The 20,332-nt window shown below is 44.3% G+C and overlaps 1 protein-coding gene across 1 annotated transcript in view; it reads left to right on the forward strand.

Moving 5' to 3' along the window:
- The window catches only part of LOC143768279 (uncharacterized), a 43,008-nt gene extending 25,160 nt beyond the window's left edge, over positions 1-17,848 (forward strand). The window contains exon 8 of the mRNA XM_077256973.1: positions 15,095-17,848. Within this exon, the coding sequence (XP_077113088.1) occupies positions 15,095-16,455 (1,361 nt within the window). The 3' untranslated portion in view covers positions 16,456-17,848. The remainder of the gene's footprint in view (positions 1-15,094) is intronic.
- Positions 17,849-20,332: the final 2,484 nt, after the last annotated feature.

Genomic DNA, 20,332 nt, shown 5'->3' on the forward strand with positions numbered 1-20,332 from the left:
TCATTGGTTTTACCATGTCTTGTACCTGAAAACAGGAAACAAATTCCAAGTGCGTGAAATTGTCAAACAGTGCAATCCAACATGTGTTTTTTGTTTGGCTTTTTTGCTAGGTTCATTAAATGCTAACACTGAGCTGCCATTACGATTCTCCAGGTCATTACGAGTTCATAGACACCAAACATGACTAGGTTATTTTTAATGTAATTGGTAAAAAATAATTCAAACTTTGCTAAAAAAAAAAAAAAAAAAAATAGAAGAAAAAATGTGCAATTTTCCGAGACCTGTAGCGTCTCCATTTTTCGTGATCTCTGGTCGGGTGAGGGCTTTTTTTTTGCGTGCCGAGCTGGCGTTTTTAATGATACCATATTGGTGAAGATGCGATCTTTTGATCGCCTGTTATTGCATTTTAATGCAATGTCGCGGCGACCAATAAAAGTAATTCTGGCTTTTGGAATTTTTTTCTCATTACACCGTTTAGCGATCAGGTTAATTCTTTTTTTGTTGATAGATCGGGCAATTCTGAATGTGGCAATACCAAATATGTGTAGGTTTGATTTTTTTTTTTTATTTTGAATGGGGCGAAAGGGGGGTGATTTGAACTTTTATTATTTTTATTTTTTTCATATTTTTGTAAGAAAATTTTTTTTCTTTTGCCATGCTTCAGTAGCCTCCATGGGAGGCTAGAAACTGGCATAGCCTGATCGGCTCTGCTACATAGAGGTGATGCTCAGATCACCTCTATGTATCTGAATTGCAGCATTGCTATAAGCGCCGACCACAGGGTGGTGCTCGCAGCAATCTGCCATCAACAACCATAGAGGTCTTCGGGAGACCTCTTGTTGTTATGCAAAAAAATTCAAATCAATAGCCAATGGAGTGAATTAAAGTAAACAGTTCACAGAATAATCCCAAGATTAAAAAATACCTTTATTAACTTAATTAATTATTATTATTATTTATTTATATAGCACCATTGATTCCATGGTGCTGTACATGAGAAGGGGTTACATACAAGTTACAAATATCACTTACAGTAGACAAACTTACAATGACAGACTGATACAGAGGGGCGAGGACCCTGCCCTTGCGGGCTTACATTCTGCAGGATTATGGGGAAGGAGACAGTAGGTTGGGGGTTGCAGGAGCTCCGGTATTGGTGAGGCGGTAGCTTCGGTAGTGATGAGGAGGCAGCGGGGTCAGTGCAGGCTGTAGGCTTTCCTGAAGAGATGTGTTTTCAGGCTCCGTCTGAAGGATCCGAATGTGGTGGATAACCGGACGTGTTGGGGCAGAGAATTCCAGAGGACGGGGGATATTCGGGAGAAGTCTTGGAGGCGATTGGATGAGGAGCGAATAAGTGTGGAGGAGAGGATGTCTTGGGAGGACCGGAGATTACGTGAGGGAAGATATATGGAGATTTGTTCAGAGATATATGGAGGAGACAGGTTATGGATGGCCTTGTAGGTCAGTATTAGTAATTTGAACTGGATACACTGAGGGAATGGGAGCCAGTGAAGAGATTTGCAGAGGGGGGAAGCGGAGGAGTAGCGAGGAGAGAGATGGATTAGTCGGGCAGCAGAGTTAAGGATGGACTGGAGAGGTGCAAGGGTGTTAGCAGGGAAGCCGCAGAAAAGGATGTTGCAGTAGTCAAGGCAGGAGATGATGAGGGCATGCTCAAGCATTTTAGTAGATTGAAGGTTGAGGAATGGACGGATTCTGGAGATATTTTTGAGCTGGAGGCGACAGGAGGTGGAAAGAGCTTGGATGTGCGGTTTGAAGGACAGGGCAGAGTCGAAGATTACTCCGAGGCAGCGGACTTCCGGTACGGGGGAAAGCATGATGTCATTGATTGCGACAGATAGGTCAGGTAAGGAAGATCTATGAGATGGAGGAAAGATGATGAGTTCAAATTTGTCCACATTGAGTTTGAGGAAGCGAGAGGAGAAGAAGGAGGATATGGCTGATAGGCACTCTGGGATTCTGGACAGCAGAGCCACCGCTCTGTCCGCTGCCTTGGAGTAACCTTCGACTCTGCCCTGTCCTTCAAACCGCACATCCAAGCTCTTTCCACCTCCTGTCGCCTCCAGCTCAAAAATATCTCCAGAATCCGTCCATTCCTCAACCTTCAATCTACTAAAATGCTTGAGCATGCCCTCATCATCTCCCGCCTTGACTACTGCAACATCCTTTTCTGCGGCTTCCCTGCTAACACCCTTGCACCTCTCCAGTCCATCCTTAACTCTGCTGCTCGACTAATCCATCTCTCTCCTCGCTACTCCTCCGCTTCCCGCCTCTGCAAATCTCTTCACTGGCTCCCATTCCCTCAGCGTATCCAGTTCAAATTACTAATACTGACCTACAAGGCCATCCATAACCTGTCTCCTCCATATATCTCTGAACTAATCTCCATATATCTTCCCTCACGTAATCTCCGGTCCTCCCAAGACCTCCTCTCCTCCACACTTATTCGCTCCTCATCCAATCGCCTGGGCCAGACGTCTGGGCCAGAGAGGTAGAACTGAGTGTCATCAGCATAGAGGTGGTACTGGAATCCATGGGACTTTATGAGTTGTCCCAAGCCAAGTGTATAGATTGAGAAGAGTAGGGGTCCTAGAACAGAGCCTTGGGGGACTCCAACAGAGAGAGGGTGGGATGAGGAGGTAGTGTGGGAGTGGGAGATGCTGAAAGTGCGGTTGGAAAGGTACGAGGCGATCCAGGATAGGGCGAGGTCTTTGATGTCAAAGGAGGCTAATTAAAAATTAGTGCACACAAAACCGTCACCCAATAAATGTACTTATATAGAAAAGGCCTAGAGAGGTGCCTATCCCTAGTTGCCTATCGCTCGTCGGCACCCTACCTGACAGCAGAGGTTGGCACCCTAAACCTGCGCAATGGCGTCCCCGCTCACCCTCGACTGTTCCTTCTATCCTCAAACTCCCTATACGGGAAGGGATGGAAAGGTGTATAGATGTACTGTTGGTAGATAGAGACCAATAAATGATGAAAACTGTCCCTTAATCTAACCCTGCCTCACAGCGGAGGTTGGCACCCTAAATTTTACGATATATGGTGCCCCCGCTCCTCGACGGCTGTCCCAAAGATGCCCTAACTAGATTAGTATAGGGGCAATTGTTATGGAAATATTTGGGTTGGATAAATTTATCCCTCTGTGTGTGCTGCGGCCGCTCCCAATTAGACTGAGTATTTTGAGCGCTCAAAGGAATGAGACTGCAACACCATTGTGTCAGAACAACATTCCATCAATACTGAAACTTTATTGTACATACATAGTTTTATATTTTCACATAGAAAGGAGTGGTTAGGGGTTGTCAGGGGTGGTTAGTTAATTACCATATTGTCTAGCTCCTCTGTCATTGGTTATCTAAACATATATGGAATATTGTGATTAATGCTCATATGACTGCTGACCAAGCAAGTAAAATGTAGCTCTCTGCATGTAGGACAGAGTGGAGACAGCTGATCAGGAGTTAAAACATCTGACACTGTTCCGCATTTGTGACGGAAAACCCCATATGATCTGTCTGGGTTATATCAGTTCGTGTCAACCATTTTAAACCATTTATTATAATGTATATATTAGCTGTGAGTATAAGTATATATGATTATAGAGGAGTATACATGCAAGTGAGATCTACATGATATACATATTTCTATCACAAGCCCCCCTTAGATATCACTTGCCCTATTCCTAGCCTCCTGTCCCAAAGCGCTGCAACTCTTTTGTGCTGTCGGCGAACTGACACAAGCCTAACGCCTGTGCCCCACTCCGTACAGACTTTTCGAAAATGGGCGGTCAGGAGATCTGTCCCTAAAGGGGGTTCGTTGCAATCAGTCTCTTAGTCAATAGCATGTGTAGTGAGCGATGTGTAGTCTTTATCAGGTAGGTCATCTATTCGGTCAGGCCGCAACATCATTCTGGCTTGGATGTCATCTTCTGGTAGGGGAGCTTTCTTGCAATGCGATGAGTGGATCCAAGTGGGTCTTCCCTCCAGTTTCACAGAGTTTGGTGTCATCAGCAGCACTTGAGCAGGACCATCAAATCTGGGATCGAGTGGTGTTCTCCTTTCAAACTTTTTCACCAACACCCAGTCTCCTGGCTTCTAGGAGTGCATACCGGACACTGAATCTGGATCTGGCAATGAAGAAAAAAACTCGAGAATGGATGTTAGCAAGTTTCTTGGTGATTTCAATTACATAAGCAGACAAAGTATCATATTACATAGTCAGCTGCTGAGGGAAAGGATACCCCTAACCTGGGACTAGACACAAACAAAATTTCATATGGTGACAGCTTTGCTGGGCCTCTGGAAGTATGCCTTACATTAAGTAGTGTGATTGGGAGTGTGTAGGCCTAAGTCTGACCCTACTGCTGACTAGATCTCTCGTGTGAGATTTGCTGTGAATTCGGGTCCCTGGTCACTCTCTATCACTTCTGGGACCCCATAGCTGCATATTTTGTCTCTGAGAGTAACTTCTTTGCAGTAGTCTTTGCTGACTGATTCCTCACTGGGAAAGCTTCTGGCTGTCATCCTGAGAACATGTCCACGACCACAAGGGCATATTCGAATCCTCCACTTGGCGGCATCTGGATGTGGTCTATCTGGATCCTCTGGAAGGGGGTACAGTGGTCTGGCAAGACGATGTGTGGGAACTTTCTTCATTCTTCCAGAGTTGCATTTGCCACAGGTCAGACAGCTGTTTATGAACTTGGCTGTTAGGGTGGAGATTTCTGGAGCGAACCAGTAAGCACCAATCGGATCATTCATATGTGTCTTTAATCTGTGTGTGGGCCCATGTGCCCACTGGACCACCATAGGGTACATGCTTCGGGGTAAACAGGGTTTGTAGTCCATTGAGTATACCCTTCCTTCTTCATGTGTTGCTCACTTCTGCATCCAGCATTCCTTCTTGTCCTTTGGGGCTTGCTCTTGCAACTTTTTTGAGCAGATCCCAGGATGTCATCTTGTCAGGTTTCCTGTCTTCAGCCGTCCTGTAGTAGCCGTCCGGCTCTACGACCTCTTCCACTTGTCCATATGGTCTTCCCTTGACTGTTTCTTTGGCTGCCATATCCGCCATGTTGTTGCCTCGTGCCTCTACTGTGTTTAGTTTTCCATGCGCTTTGACTTTTAGTATTGTCACCACTTTTGGAAGTTGAAGTGTGTTCAGCAGGTCCTTAATGGCTCCATTGATGCTTCACGGTTGTTCCGCTTGCTGTGATGAAGGCCCTTGCAGCCCAGATGGGTCCGAAGTCGTGTGCTATGCCATGCAAGTACCTTGAATCGGTATACATTTTCTCAGTCTTGTCTTCTGCCATCTGGTAGGCCTTCATCAGCGCTATCAGTTCTGCTTCCTGGGCTGACAGACTGGGCGGCAGACTTCTGGACCACAGGATCTCTTGATTGCTGGTCACTGCACATCCCGTGTGGAATCTTCCTTCATCATCTGCGAATCTGGAGCCATCCACATAGAGGATCAACTCTGGGTTGGTCAGTGGCTCTTCTGCCACCTTGGGTAGTCCTGCTGTTTCCTGTTGCATGATGCTGAAGCAATCATGGTCATCCGTCCGGAGCAAATTCAGATCCCATGCAGACTTTTTATCTGAGGGTCCATATCTGTATCCCCCCTTGGGAGTGGGAGTAGAGTGGACGGGTTGAGGACTGTGCATCTGGAGATGGTGACATTGTTGGGCAGGAGTAGAGAGCACTGGAGGCGAAGATGCCTGGCGGTGGAGAGATGTTTTAGCTGGGTTTGGTTGGGGATTGCTGAGATGTCATGCAGAGCCAGGATTTCCAATGGTTTTTCCACTGATGTCAGTAGTCCTGTCCAGGAGGGCATGTGCTGCAACTGCTGCTCTCATGCGGGAGGAAGAGGCTTCCCTTGCAACCGGATCCAGGCAAGCTGAAAAGTAGTCCGAAAGTCTCTGCTTTCCCCCCTGAAGCTGTGTCAGGACTCCAGTAGCAAGGCCTTCTTTTCTCATCAAGTAGAGACGGAATGGCTTCTCGTAGTCAGATGGGCCTAGTGCTGGTGCTGAGACTACTGTGCCTTTTAACTTCTTGAACGAGCTGAAGACTGCATCAGTCAGGAGGAACGGGGCCAAGCAAGGCCTGTAGAACCATCTTCTCCACTGTGGTCTTCCGGTCATCTGTCAGGTGTTTCGCCTGGTGAGCAATACAGTGTCTCTGGAACGTAACTTGCTTCAGACACCACTGGACTTTGTTCTTTGAGATCTTGCAGTGCTGCTCCGCCAGGTAGAGTAGGAGATACAAGGAATGGGCTTTACACGTGTCAAAGTCAACTGCACAAAGGAATACATCGTCCATGTATTGTAGCAGGGTTACTTCTGCATGTTCTGTGACCCAGTTGGTGAGGACTGTGGACATTGCTTTGGTGAACTGTGGAGGGCTGTTCTGGGCCCACTGTGGCATCACTGTCCATGTGTGGTGTCCCCCCTGGTGCATTAAGGCAAACAGGAACTGGTCTTCCGGATGAAGGGGAACACTGGAGAAAACATTAGCCAGGTTGTTCACTGTGAACACTTTTGCTGTGGCAGGCACATTTGAGAGCAGAGTGTGCGGATTCGGCATAATTGCAGTTTCAAACACCGTGGCGTCATTCACAGCTCTCAGGTCATATACCATTTTGAACTTGGCTGGCTCTCCTTTTACAGTCTTTTTCTTGATGGGGAAAAGCGGGGTATTGCAAGGCGATGTGCGAGGAACAATGATTCCTATTTCCAGGTAGACCTTCAGTTGGTCAGAGGCAGCTTGACTCTAGGCCTGGCCTGGGCCTTACGAGGGTACGGGGTACATGGCTTGAGTGACACCCGTACTGGGGCAACTTGAGGTTTTCTCATGTGCTGGGGTCCCTTAGACCATAGATATTCTGGTACTACATCCAGTACCTCCTTGGGTAGGCCTCATCGATTGTTTAATGTTCTTGTAGGGCCGCCAGCATGACTCTTCGTGGGTCAGCGATGAAGAAAGTGTCACTGTCCCATCTTCGTGGAACACTGTGGTTGCCTTCAGCTTCTACAGTAGGTTCGTTCCCAGCAGGTTGAGTGGCAGGTCCTTTACACCACAAACTGGGACAGGATAGAGTGTCCTGGCTGAGTGCACACGCTCAGTGGCTTTGTAAGCTGAGAATGTCTGACTTGACCATCAATGCCCATGCGAGACACAGAGGATTCTGATAGGCAGGTGGGATCAGCGAGTTCCACAGGTGTCATCACACTTCTGGCTGCACCACGTTGGATCTGACAACGCCATCCATTTTAAGGGTAATTTGAGGTATTGGTCTTGCAGATGAAGTTTCACATGTCAGGAGCGTAGTGTCTTGAGGACCTGGCTTGCTTGCCTCTGTCCTATGGACGGGGTACTTCACTGCTTTCTGCACTTCTTCCTTGACCTGTTTCTCTGGACCAACTCTTGGGTTGCATGGGTCCAGTCCCTTCGGGGGCGTGGGTGCCCTGCACTGGTTCTGGAAATGGCCAAACTTGCCACAGATGTAACACTTGACACTTCTTCTGTCTTTGTAGGGTGGTTGCGCTTCCAGGTCAGTGGTCACCATGATAGGGGCTGTCTTCTGCACCCCTGGTTGGGACTCAATCCCTTTGGCTACTGTGGACAACATGATGGGTACTGTAGCGGCAGCGGGGTCCGGCCTGCTGATTGAAGCTGCGGTGGTAAGACGGGGCCTGCAGGTGCATTCGTGGCGAGGCCCGGGGGGTGCCATGAGATCGGCGACTGCATCCAACCCAAGGTCTTGGGGCATTACAGGGGCTGCGGCTGCATCTGCAATCACTTCTTCCCCCTGCTCCGACATAGCTTCTCCCCTTTGCTAACCTTATTGAGGTCGGTGTCTCCTCTCTGGAATCTGCAGCGGTTCTTCTGGTGTGTTGGTCGGCACTTTGCAGCACCTTCACCTCTGGCTCCCCTTCTGGCGTTCTCAGCAGCACAGCACCCGTTTCCTTCTTCGCGCTCTTTGTGGTGCTATAATGGCGGCAGTTTTGGCAACAATTAGCAATAAACAGTCTCCTAGGCGCACATAAAACATTTTTTTCTGGGTCAGTCCACTGCTATTGACCTGTTCCTAGGCCTAGCCACTATCAGTGGTTCCCTAATTGGCTGTCTCAGTCCATGCACAAAGGCCTGTGTATCTGGTCATGAATGGTGAAGCCCAAGTCTTGGAATACTTGCATTACTCTTCCATGAAACTTCTTTACAGACTCTGTCTTATCTTGGCTCATGTCATGTAAGCTGAGGGCCTGTCCTGCCAGCCTGCCTTTGGCCCACTCTGAGTTGTTCAATTAGCTGTGGCCCTGACTCCCAAGCGTGTACGTCTGATTCTGCTGGAAGTTTGAATTGTTCCCTCATGATTGGCCAGAGTGCATCACCTGCTTCTATTTTCATTCATGGCCCAGAGATCATTCCAGGTGGCTGCATATGTTCGCTGGTTCTGCTACATTCTTCGGTAAAATGGCATGGGATGCATCCCTGGGTCTGGAAGATTGTCACCTGACTTGAAGTGCAGTGCACATAGTGTAATGGTGGTGCCTCTATCTGCCCTTGCATTCTTGGTGCCTGTGGGTTTCTTTTCTTAGTACTGGACAGCATGTATGATGTTCCCTCTTCATCTTCATCAGAGGAATAGTTGTGATAGCTTGTACTGGGGTCGTACACTGACTGATATTGGACTTAGAAGTTGCTTTTTTATGTGAGGATGTCTCCCCCCTTGCTGAAGCTATGATGGATTAGGCTTATAGTTTCATGTTGGTGTGAATGTTGGCAGCTCTGACCGGTGCTGAAGCTGTACATTATCAATACATGGTGATATTAGTCCTCCCCCCTCTGCACCCAGGGCTGAGCTGTCTGCTACCTGATGTGTCTGGGGCTGCCCACTGTAGGGGGGGGCTTTCACCTTCTTTCCCCAATATCACAACTGGCAATGGCTGGACTGTGCCAGGGGCATAGAGGGAAACCTTGTGCTGTAAGCACTATATTATTTGAATTGGGCATTGGCCCAGCCGGCAACAAGGAGGAAAAAAGAGGAAGAAGAAGAGGGAGGGGTTGAGGAGTGAGACAAAGGAATAGTAGGAGGGGAGAGAGAGAATGTGGAGAGAGAGGGAGGAGAAGAGAGGAGAGAGAAGGAGGGGAGAGGGAGGGTGAGGAGAGATGGGTGTGGGGAAGGAAAAGAAGGAGGAGAAAGGTGTGGTGGGGGAATGGAGAAGGAGGGAGGAGAAGATGGGAGGTGTGGAAGGAAGAGAGAGGGAGGAGAAGAGAGGAGTGGAGAAGGAGGGGAGAGATAGAGAGGGGAAGAGAGAGAAGAGAAAAAATGTGGAGGAAGAGGAGAGGAAAGGAGAGAGAATGTGGAGAGAAAAGACTGACAGAGAAAAAAAGAGGATAGAGGAGAACAACAAGAATAATAGAGAGGAGCAATTATGCCTTCTCCCTGTAGGGAGAGACGGGGCGCACCACATACTGTGCAAAAATAACTACCTATACCATGGATTATGCTAAAAGCAGACTGCGCAGATTCTCCTGTCTCATACCCACAAAAATCACTTCCTGGTTTGCTCACATAACTTTCTGTACCACCTAAACGATGTAAGCTCTGCTACCACTTCATACCATGTATTGGCATTCAGCAATCTAACATCAGCTAACTTCCCTTATTTTCCCTTCTACGTCATGCCACTCCGCAGCTTGAAATCTGCCATTCTAATGAATTTCACGTACTTTATACCTTCCAAAAATCTTCACATACTTAACACCTTCGTGTCCTGCCACTATCTAGGGGCTGTTTGCTCATCAGGAAATAAAAGACTCTCCTGTTGTTGGCCACTTTATTCCCCATGGCAAGAGTAAAAAATGAAAAACACACAAAAATGGAAAACAGTACTAAAAAAAACTTCTAAAAATGAGTATATAAAAAGAAAGAACCAAAATAATCAAAAACTCAAAATTTTGATACAAAAAGAAAGAAAAAAAACTTTTTCCCCCCCCAAAAAAAGTAAAAAGGTAAAGAGATTGAAGATGGAGGAAAACTTAATTAAAAATTTTTAAAATGCCGCAAAAAGAAAAAGACCCTTTAAGAGAGTAAAAAATAAATAAAAAAAAATTAAAACTGCTTTTCTCTTCTCTTTTTTTTTTTTCTTTTAGAATCTCTGCGCTCAAATGCAGTCAGAGACACACTTCCTCTTTTTATTCCGTATGCTATTGCAATAATATCAAATGTCACTAAAATCACGTATCTGAAAACACGTATGTCACATCAAAAATGATAGATACAATTTAATTTAACTTCTTCACAAAAAAACTACACATAGCCAGCATTGCAGCTGAAAACAGTCAGAAAAAAAAAAAAACAGATGTGACAGTGTGATTTACAATACATCTCTGCTCGCAGCTGAAAAAAGAGGAAGTTCAAAAGAGAGAAAAAAACCCCAAAACTCTCTTTTACTATTTCATGCTTCTTAAAGCGGCAATAGTACATGACACAAACAGAAACAGATAGACAATCCAAGATATGCCCTTTTAAATTCTGTGACACATGCAGGTTGCGCTGGGAACAGACTACTGCCAATCGCACTGGACGCACCTGCGCCCGGGCCGCCTGAGTGAGTGAGAAGCACAACAAGCGGAAAATCTACCACCCCGGTCCGGACGTCCTAACTGGATCGCCGGCACTACGGGAATCTGCAGTAGCCCTCTAAGTTATCACTACCCGTGCCTGGAACATGGGACTGCCCCAGGACTACCTGTCCTTCCTATGCACGGGAATCCTGCAATAACTTATCGAGCGATTTTTACCTCCTGCGGTCTGTTAACCAGCCACTAAAAACAAAAGTCACTTTTTCCTTCTTCTCTCGGATTTTACACAAACACATAACACATACACGGCACACAGCAGACACCTCCCAGGGTTTGGATTCGTGGCTACGGATTTTTTACACTACCTGGGAATTGGTGACCACACCTGACCGGCAAGAGGTATAGACCCGGACTGGGCACAGGGGACTTTCAGGTAAGATGATAACATTTTCTTACCTTACTTATGGAGCTGCGCAGTCTCCTGCCCCTGTGCCAAGGCCGTGGCAACACCTCCTTCTTTCCGGTCAGTAGTGGGTCCCCGTGTGCGTTTCATCCATGCCCCACGTTGGGCGCCATTATGTTATGGAAATATTTGGGTTGGATAAATTTTTCCCTCTGTGTGTGCTGCGGCCGCTCCCAATTAGACTGAGTATTTTGAGCGCTCAAAGGAATGAGACTGCAACACCATTGTGTCAGAACAACATTCCATCAATACTGAAACTTTATTGTACATACATAGTTTTATATTTTCACATAGAAAGGAGTGGTTAGGGGTTGTCAGGGGTGGTTAGTTAATTACCATATTGTCTAGCTCCTCTGTCATTGGTTATCTAAACATATATGGAATATTGTGATTAATGCTCATGACTGCTGACCAAGCAAGTAAAATGTAGCTCTCTGCATGTAGGACAGAGTGGAGACATCTGATCAGGAGTTAAAACATCTGACACTGTTCCGCATTTGTGATGGAAAACCCCATATGATCTGTCTGGGTTATATCAGTTCGTGTCAACCATTTATTATAATGTATATATTAGCTGTGAGTATAAGAGTATATATGATTATAGAGGAGTATACATGCAAGTGAGATCTACATGATATACATATTTCTATCACACAATATCTAGCTATAATGTAAAGTGCTGAAGTGTAAGACCATATACAGACAAGCAATGATGAACCATGGAGACACAGAAGATGAAAAACATAGTCTTGCAGGAAATACCCTATGTATCGGTGTTATACAATATTTATATAGGTAATATTAACTGTAGATCTCAATAGAAAAGAAACCCTGGACAATGATTGTGCACAAACAATCACCCTAGGTATAAAAAATATACTCGTATATTGCACAATGCCCTACGATAATGGTCTCAATAGATCAAATATAACATCAGTTACATATAAGAGTTAATATTCCATATTGAAAAAACCTGCATACCGTAAAAACCCAGGTTCACATACTTTCATAGACCCATGAATAGGCCTACAAACATCTGTCTTTCAGATTCAAACAAAAATTCTTAATCCATAGATAGGTATATGTACATTAGTGTCACAGACTCATAGACTGTAAGCCATGTCCATGATGATGCAGGACAAGAGCACGTCAAGTCTATACCCTCCAGATAGTGTCCTGTATCATCATGGACAGCCAACATAAAAAGATAAGTAGCGGTCTCTGATATATGAATACACTCCTGATGAACCTCTTGTGGGAGGAGAAACGAGTCGAGTTTATGAGACTGATTGATACATACCTATCTAGGGGCTCATGAGGCTTACAGATTATAAAGCAGTCATGGAGGCATAGGGCCGGCAATGATGGGCATTGTGGGCAATAATAGCGGGTATCATGCCTCATTCCTCTCTTGGAACATACACAACATCTTTTCTGGGGGTACTTTCTTGTTTCAGCTGCTGGAATGAGGGCAATAAAATGTCCCTCAGTGAGTCTTCTGACAGCTTCAGATTCTAAAGGATTGGCGGGGACAACATTTTCAAAAACAAGATTTTCGATTACCTTTTCCTGATAATCAAGGAAAGTATCTGCATTTCTGGCTTTTTTGTATAACACATAAAAATTATATGAGGCCACCTGAAACAAATAAATGACTAACTTTTTATACCAGGTATATGATTTTTTTCATACCCGGTATGGCTGAAGAACGTGATCTGCAAGGTCCACACCCCCCATATATTTGTTGTAGTCAATGACAGACACAGGTTTTGGAGTAGTGGATCCCTGTTGGTCTGCAGTGGCCCTTGTGGTATCTGTGTAGATCGAGCTCAGGATAAAAATATCTTTGTTATCCTTATACTTAAGGGCAAGCAGCTCTCCATTGTGTAAAGCCCCTGTCTGCTCCTTTCAGAACTTTTCGTTGACCAATGATTGTGGAAACCCCTGACTGTTTTTGCGAATGGTCCCACAAGCCCCCATATTATGTCCAACCAGACTTTTAAATAGGGGTATGCTGGTGTAGTAGTTGTCAACATGCAGATTGTAGCCTTTTTGTAATAATGGAGTTATCAGCTTCCAAATGGTTTTTCCAGGTGTCCCCAGATAAGTAGGGCATCCCGGTGGGTTTAGTTGGCTATCTTTTCCCTCATAAATGCGAAAACTCATGTGTATCCTGTTGAACTGTCGCACATTTTATAGAGCTTTATTCTGAACCTTGCCCTGTTCGAAGGAATAAATTGCTTGAGGTGCAGTCTTCCTTTGAATTTTACAGGGGACGCATCAATGGAAATGTTTTCTGTTGGGGTGTAAAGCTTTAAGAATTTTTCTGTCAAGTCTTCTATGATGGGTCTGATTTTCAATAGTCTGTCATGTTCTAGAGCATTTCTAAGCAGGCATTGACTCTTGTCATTAAAATGCCAAAATCTCATGAGCATTTCATAACGGGTCCTAGGAAGAACGGCAGAAAACATTGGGGTGGCTTGAACAGGGCAGTTAGACCAATAGGACCGAATGCTCATTTTTTTTTTTAACAAGCCCCATAGCGAATATAAGTCCTAAAATTGTAATAGGATCATGGATTCTGGCTGATGAATTGGGACACATATAAATTTATTTGTAGGACAGTATGCTCTAGCAAGCTAATAGAAAACTCTGAAGTGACCAAGTTATTGGGGAGACAATTGAGAAAAGCCTACTTCTTTATCCTAACCCTAACTTTAGAATAAACCCTAACTTTAGCCCCAACACTAACTCTAACTATAGCACTAACCCTAACCTGCCTTCTCTGTTTTTTTTACTTTAAAACAAGATTGCTGACTGACGCAGCTGTTGCCAGCAGCACTTCTAACACTGTTTCTCCTCTAATCTCTCACTGACAGGAGATCTGAGGAGAAACAGCATTTTTCTCAGGCAGATCGCCCGGGAAAGTTGGTTGCTACAACAAACTTTCCTAGTGATTTGACTCATTGGCTGGTGTGACGCTGACGTCATCGGGACCTGAACCAATCAGGTCTCGATGAGGTCTGGGGTCACAGGAACTGTTGTGCACCGGAATCCCCTAGTTATAAGGTACATGGGGGTCCTGATGAGCACAAAACTTCCCGACCGTAGACAAACGGTAGCTTAATGCCGGCACTAGCAGGGCTTTGTGCAGCGCCAACGTTTATCTACGGTTGGTGGTCACAAAGCGGTTAAGTTAAGGGTACCATAATTTCTGTCCAGGCCTATTTCATGAGTTTTATTTTTTTTTTTAAATCTGTGGAAACCTGGTTGAAAAGCAATGTCTGACTTGAATTTGTTCATTTTCATAGATCTCTTATTTATTTTGTCAGATTCAAGTTATTTCTGTGACCATTGTGGGTTTTTCAGTCATTAAACGAGGGGTACCAACAATTTTGACCAAGTGTGTAGGTCGAGTGAATATTTTGACTCCACAGCCATTTTCTGGAAATTAAGACTCAGTGGATGTTGGAGAGTGAAAATTACACATTTGCCATTTTATTACCCAGCACAGATTGTGCTCCAGGAGACACACACCGCAAATTAAGTGGATTCTTCTCACTATATAATATTGCTAAATACAGAGATTATAAATGTTGTTTGAGCACACTGCAAGACTCAGAAATGAGAGAGGATTTTGCTGGATTGATATATAGAAACTCTGTTGCTTTTCAATAGCCTTTGAGCCACTAATAGTGTGGAAACCTCTGTTTTTTCCATTGACAGATGATGGACCTGAGTGGGGACTTGTTTTTTGTGAGATGAGAATTGGTATTATTTTTGCCTACATAACATTGATTGTTCATTCTGCCTTCCATATATCGAATAAAAAGAAACCAAACAGTTGAACACCACACACTACTGGTTCATCCAACAAGGTTTTCTATTAGACTGTGAACAGTCATTGTCTTAGTAAATAAAGTTGTTGTACATAGCTTGCCATTTGTATGGACAGTTTAAGCAGAAATGTTCAATAATATAAAACTCAAGGATATTGTGTTAAAAAAATTGTTTATCTTAGCAGATGACTGTACCAGGAGATCAGAGGGACAGTTGACATCTTCAATGTTTAAATCTGATGATCTTGAGATCCTACAAGATACAACTGAAGTGATTGCTGTTTCTCCAGATATATCATCATCAATTCACACCAAAGATCTGTCATCTGATCCTATGAAACAGGTCCCATCTTCTGATTCATTACTGACTGCTAAGGAAAATCAAAGTCACAAAAGAGACAACAAAAAACAAACTGCTCCTAAAGCAAGGAAGTCATTTTCCTGTTCAGAATGTGGGAAATGTTTTACTAAGAAAGCAGATTTGGTTAGTCACCAGAGAACTCACACAAGGAAGAAGCCTTTTTCCTGTTCAGAATGTGGAAAATGTTTTAACCAGAAAGAGAGTCTTGTTAGTCACCAAAGAACCCACACAGGGGAGAATCCTTTTTCCTGTTCAGAATGTGGGAAATGTTTTACCCAGAAAACACATTTAGTTACTCACCAGATAACCCACACAGGGATGAAGCCTTTTTCATGTTCAGAATGTGGGAAATGTTTTAACCAGAAAGGGAGTCTTGTTAGTCACCAAAGAACCCACACAGGGGAGTATCCTTTTTCCTGTTCAGAATGTGGGAAATGTTTTACCCAGAAAGCACATTTAGTTACTCACCAGATAACCCACACAGGGATGAAGCCTTTTTCATGTTCAGAATGTGGGAAATGTTTTAACCGGAAAGGGAATCTTGTTAGTCACCAGAGAACCCACACAGGGGAGAAGCCTTTTTCCTGTTTAGAATGTGGGAAATGTTGTACTAAGAAAGCAGATTTGGTTACTCACCAGAAAACCCACACAGGGGAGAAGCCTTTTACCTGTTCAGAATGTGGGAAATGTTTTATCCAAAAATCAGATTTGGTTAGGCACCATAGAACTCACACAGGGGAGAAGCCTTTTTCCTGTTCAGAATGTGGGAAATGTTTTACACATAAATTGAATCTTGTTAGTCACCAGAGAACCCACACAGGGGAGAAGCCTTTTTCCTGTTCAGAATGTGGGAAACGTTTTAACCAGAAAGGGAGTCTTGTTAGTCACCAAAGAACCCACACAGGGGAGAATCATCCTTTTTCCTGTTCAGAATGTGGGAAATGTTTTACACATAAATTGCATCTTGTTAGTCACCAGAGAACCCACACAGGGGAGAAGCCTTTTTCCTGTTCAGAATGTGGGAAATGTTTTAACCAGAAAGGGAGTCTTGTTAGGCACCATATAACTCACACAGGGGAGAAGCCTTTTTCCTGTTCAGAATGTGGGAAATGTTTTAAATGGAAAGTGCTTCTTGTTAGACATCAGAGCAGTCACACAGAGGAGAAGCCTTTTTCATTTTCTTAATGTGGGAAATATTTTAATTGAAAATCGACTGTTAATAAACATCAGAGACATCACATAGGGGAGAAGCCTTTTTTATGTTCATAATGTTGGAATAGTTTGAACTAAATTTGAATCTTCTTAAATGGGTTGTCTCTTGCCATTCCTCGTGTTTGCTGACAAAAGGGTAAAACTAAACTTTATTAATTCCAAATGTAAAACTATTCCGATAATTCACCCCCTGAAGGTTAGTCAGTAGGTGACTAATAGAAAAAACATCTACCTCACAGTTCAGTATGTAGGGTGAGGTGACATATACACACTCACTCTCCAAGCCTCTCATTTCTATGTGTTTCATCATCCCCACCAAAGGCGACTCAACAGGAGACTATTTAATATTGACCTATATTCAAGCAAGACTAGACAAAAAAAAAAAATAGTCATGTATCATCCGAAACAGTCAGAAAACTAGCCACATATTGGCAGATCCCAGACCTCAAGCTACATACTTCGTAAGTTTATAAGCCACTGCAGTGTCCGAAATAGATAGTATGTGAAAATACAGTACGGTATAATTCTTGTGTTTTATCTCCTATAGGGACTGCCCCAGTTTGGTATTGTAACAGCTATTAATTAGTAGTGCAGACAAATTGTCCTGGACTAAACTCAGTTTCCAGACAGCCCAATATGTACTACTCAGGGAAAACTTACATGCTCCAAAGATCAATAGCAGCTTCTAACTAATGGCCATGCTGCAGTCTGTCAAGGAATGCAATATCGTTATAAAGGCTAGGGATGTGTGCAATCATAAGACATGAGAAGGACAGGACAGCAGCCATTTTACATCATGGCTCCTGTGAAGAAACCATATTGTATCTTAATTTCCTAGACAACCATGTTTTTGCAAAACCAAAAGAACTGGCTTTTTATCTGTATATTGGCTTGTGAATTTAAGTGTTTATGTCTGGTGGGTCAAGAAGACAGACTTACCAACTGATATACTATCTAACATACTGTGTAAGTCTGTAATAGTGACTGTACATTTAGTGTGTTAAGCTTTGTTTATTGATGTGTGATTATATGCTAATAGTGCTACTTAATCCCATCACCATTGTTTACCTTACATTGATGTTGGACTGAAAGACCCTGGGTAATTCTAAAAATAGCTTACATGCCTTGGGTATAAAAAGACTCAGAGATCACATCCTGGGAGACTGAAGTAACACAGAGCTACCAGCCAGACATTCTGCAAACCACCCAATAGACAAGAGAAAGGACTGCAGCCAATTCATCATGGCACCATCACGAGGGACACTTATCTATGATTCTGTAGGAAACAACCTAGGGGTTTTCGGCTCCGGTTGGAAGGACACAGATCTGATCCAGTGACCATCTCTGAACCATGGATATTGTTGGGGTGGTCTGCAAGTCAGACCAGTCAGGGATATTGGACGGCTGCCGAATTGGAGGAACCTTTCCGGAAAGTGATGGACACAGACAGATGTGGTATCTGATCAGGCCATAAAACCTGGTTTATTAGACATGAACTTATATACACGTTTGAGTAGGCGTATACATTATGTCCGAGCGCCAATCAGCTGTTTATTACATATGAAATCATTCTTAAGATATCAGGTCTAATTCCTAATAGGGTTATCTTGCTGGTCAGGTGAGTCTTACATAAGGGGTAACTCGAGTTTAGCCATGTCACAAGCTAAAGGTCTAAGTCTCATCTTTATTAGACCTAATCAACAATATTAATTAGCAGTCAGCAGGTCAAATCAATAATAACGTTGTCAGCAGGTATGACTTAGTAGAAGTCTCTAGACATGTAAAGACATATTCCTAATAGTCATGTATATGAATTATGAGAGTGAAGTAAGGTGGTCCCTGATTTCCCTATCAGTCCCCCCTTTTGAGATTAGATATGATTCTACCCCTAACCCATAGGTGCTGTCACTGGCCTAGTGCCAATGTCGGACTTTCTTGTCAATTCTTCTGCCGAATCCCCCATAGGATGGGGAGATCATATCCCATCTCAATCATATCACTTGTTCATATTCATCATTGCGGGGTTTCATCTGCATGTACATGGTCTTGTTAAGGGACGCATCGATCAGTCTCTGGAGGAGCCCTCTGATGCAGGGTATGCAGCAGCATCCGGCGATCACAAGGATTCCCGTGACGACGGAGAGGGAGATGAGGAGGCTGGACACCAGGTGGCTCCATTTTCCGAACCATGACTCGAGCCAATCTGTGAAGGGATTGTCGATACCCGAGTTCTCTGCCAGCTCCTCAGACAGTGATGTAAGACCCTCCAGAGCTTTAGTGATGCTTCCATCTGGGTCTGTGTTGTTAGGAATGAAAGTACAACAATAAGTGCCAAACATTTTACAGACACCTCCCTTTTCTGCTAGCAACATGTCTAAAGCCATTCTATTCTGCCACGTCATCAATGAAGTAGGCCCTAATTGGTCTGCTATCCCTTTTATAGCATCTCTTGTATAATTTATAAACCTTTGCTGATTATAATATATATAATTTATCCAGTCCACATTTTTGTTAAGTGTGACCCACCAAAAGAAAACTGATTCAAACCCTGCTGCAATCTGGTTCCTAGCCTTGTATTCATCTGGTACACCTCTAGGAACTCCTATGCTATCTATGTAAATCCTTGGGTCAAAGGATCCAGCAGGTGCTGATCTCTTATTTCTACGCAGAACATCAACACTCAGTTTACCCCTTTGTATCTCTTCTGATGAGATTATCTGAAATGGCATGAGTATCTGCGTTAGGGCACAGCTGCCAACCCAGTCTGCTGGCAACCTGGCTCTAAGTAGCATATCTCCACATATCCACCATATATCACTCCTTGCTGTGGCCTGTCCTTGGAACCATTTAGCCTTAAAGCCCCCCGTGTCTTGGTCTACAGGGATGGCCGTGTCACAGAACTCTGAATTGTTGTTAAGAATTTATAACTGGGATTACTGCTCTTTTTCCCAAATTTAAGATTCCATTGACATTCTACTATCCTACAAAAGTCAAATCTAAAAGTCACAGATTTTCCCACGGCATCAAACCAAATTGTTGGTATCCCGGCGGCATCATTAACTAGCATGGGTATCCGTCCTTCTTGGGATGAGACTGTTGATATTATCAGGAGCAGGGACATCACTCTTCCACTCCCGGACCATACACTGGCTTGCATGATTCCACGCAGGGTCTTCCCTCCAATGGTGTAGCTGTGGTGGGAGAACCGTGAGATTCCAGCTCCAGTGGTTTCCTTGCGTGTCTTTGGATCACTACACAATCTCCTGGAACAGAATCAAAACTTATTCATGCATAAGCAACAGTCTCTCCTTGTGGCTCTAGACGCGGCTACAAGGTTGTCTGAGAGGGGACATTCTCCCATGCGGCCTTAGATACACAACATTTTGTATTACCTCCCTGCTGCCGCAGCTTTTTGGCATCTGGAAGGCTTCTGGATACCCTGGGAAGAGATCAACACACACGGGCACATACATTCCTACCTGGGGGTAGTTGTATGCAGTCAGTTTGCAGTCATTGGGACGAGAAGAGAGGCTTGGGCATGTGTATGTGGTGCATTGCCTATACTACCTGTGTTGTGCAATGGGGTACATGCCTGAGCAGAACCCAAAGGGGAGCATTATGAAGTTGTGAGTGACCCTCTCATCTACCATGGCACATATATCCTTGGACCGGTGCGTCGGTTTGTGAGCCTCTTGGGCCACCACAGAGTTCAAAGACCTTGGCAGACACACCTGCTGTTCCACCTTCCACAAACCTGCATGGTGACGGGTATCACTCTGCAACCAGATCCTCGACTCCTCCCCGGTGAATGCCCAAGTCAGAGCCTGCAAGATACTTACAGTTAACAGGT

The sequence above is a fragment of the Ranitomeya variabilis genome, chromosome 4 (assembly GCF_051348905.1).
Source record: "Ranitomeya variabilis isolate aRanVar5 chromosome 4, aRanVar5.hap1, whole genome shotgun sequence".
Taxonomy (NCBI): Eukaryota; Metazoa; Chordata; class Amphibia; order Anura; family Dendrobatidae; genus Ranitomeya; species Ranitomeya variabilis.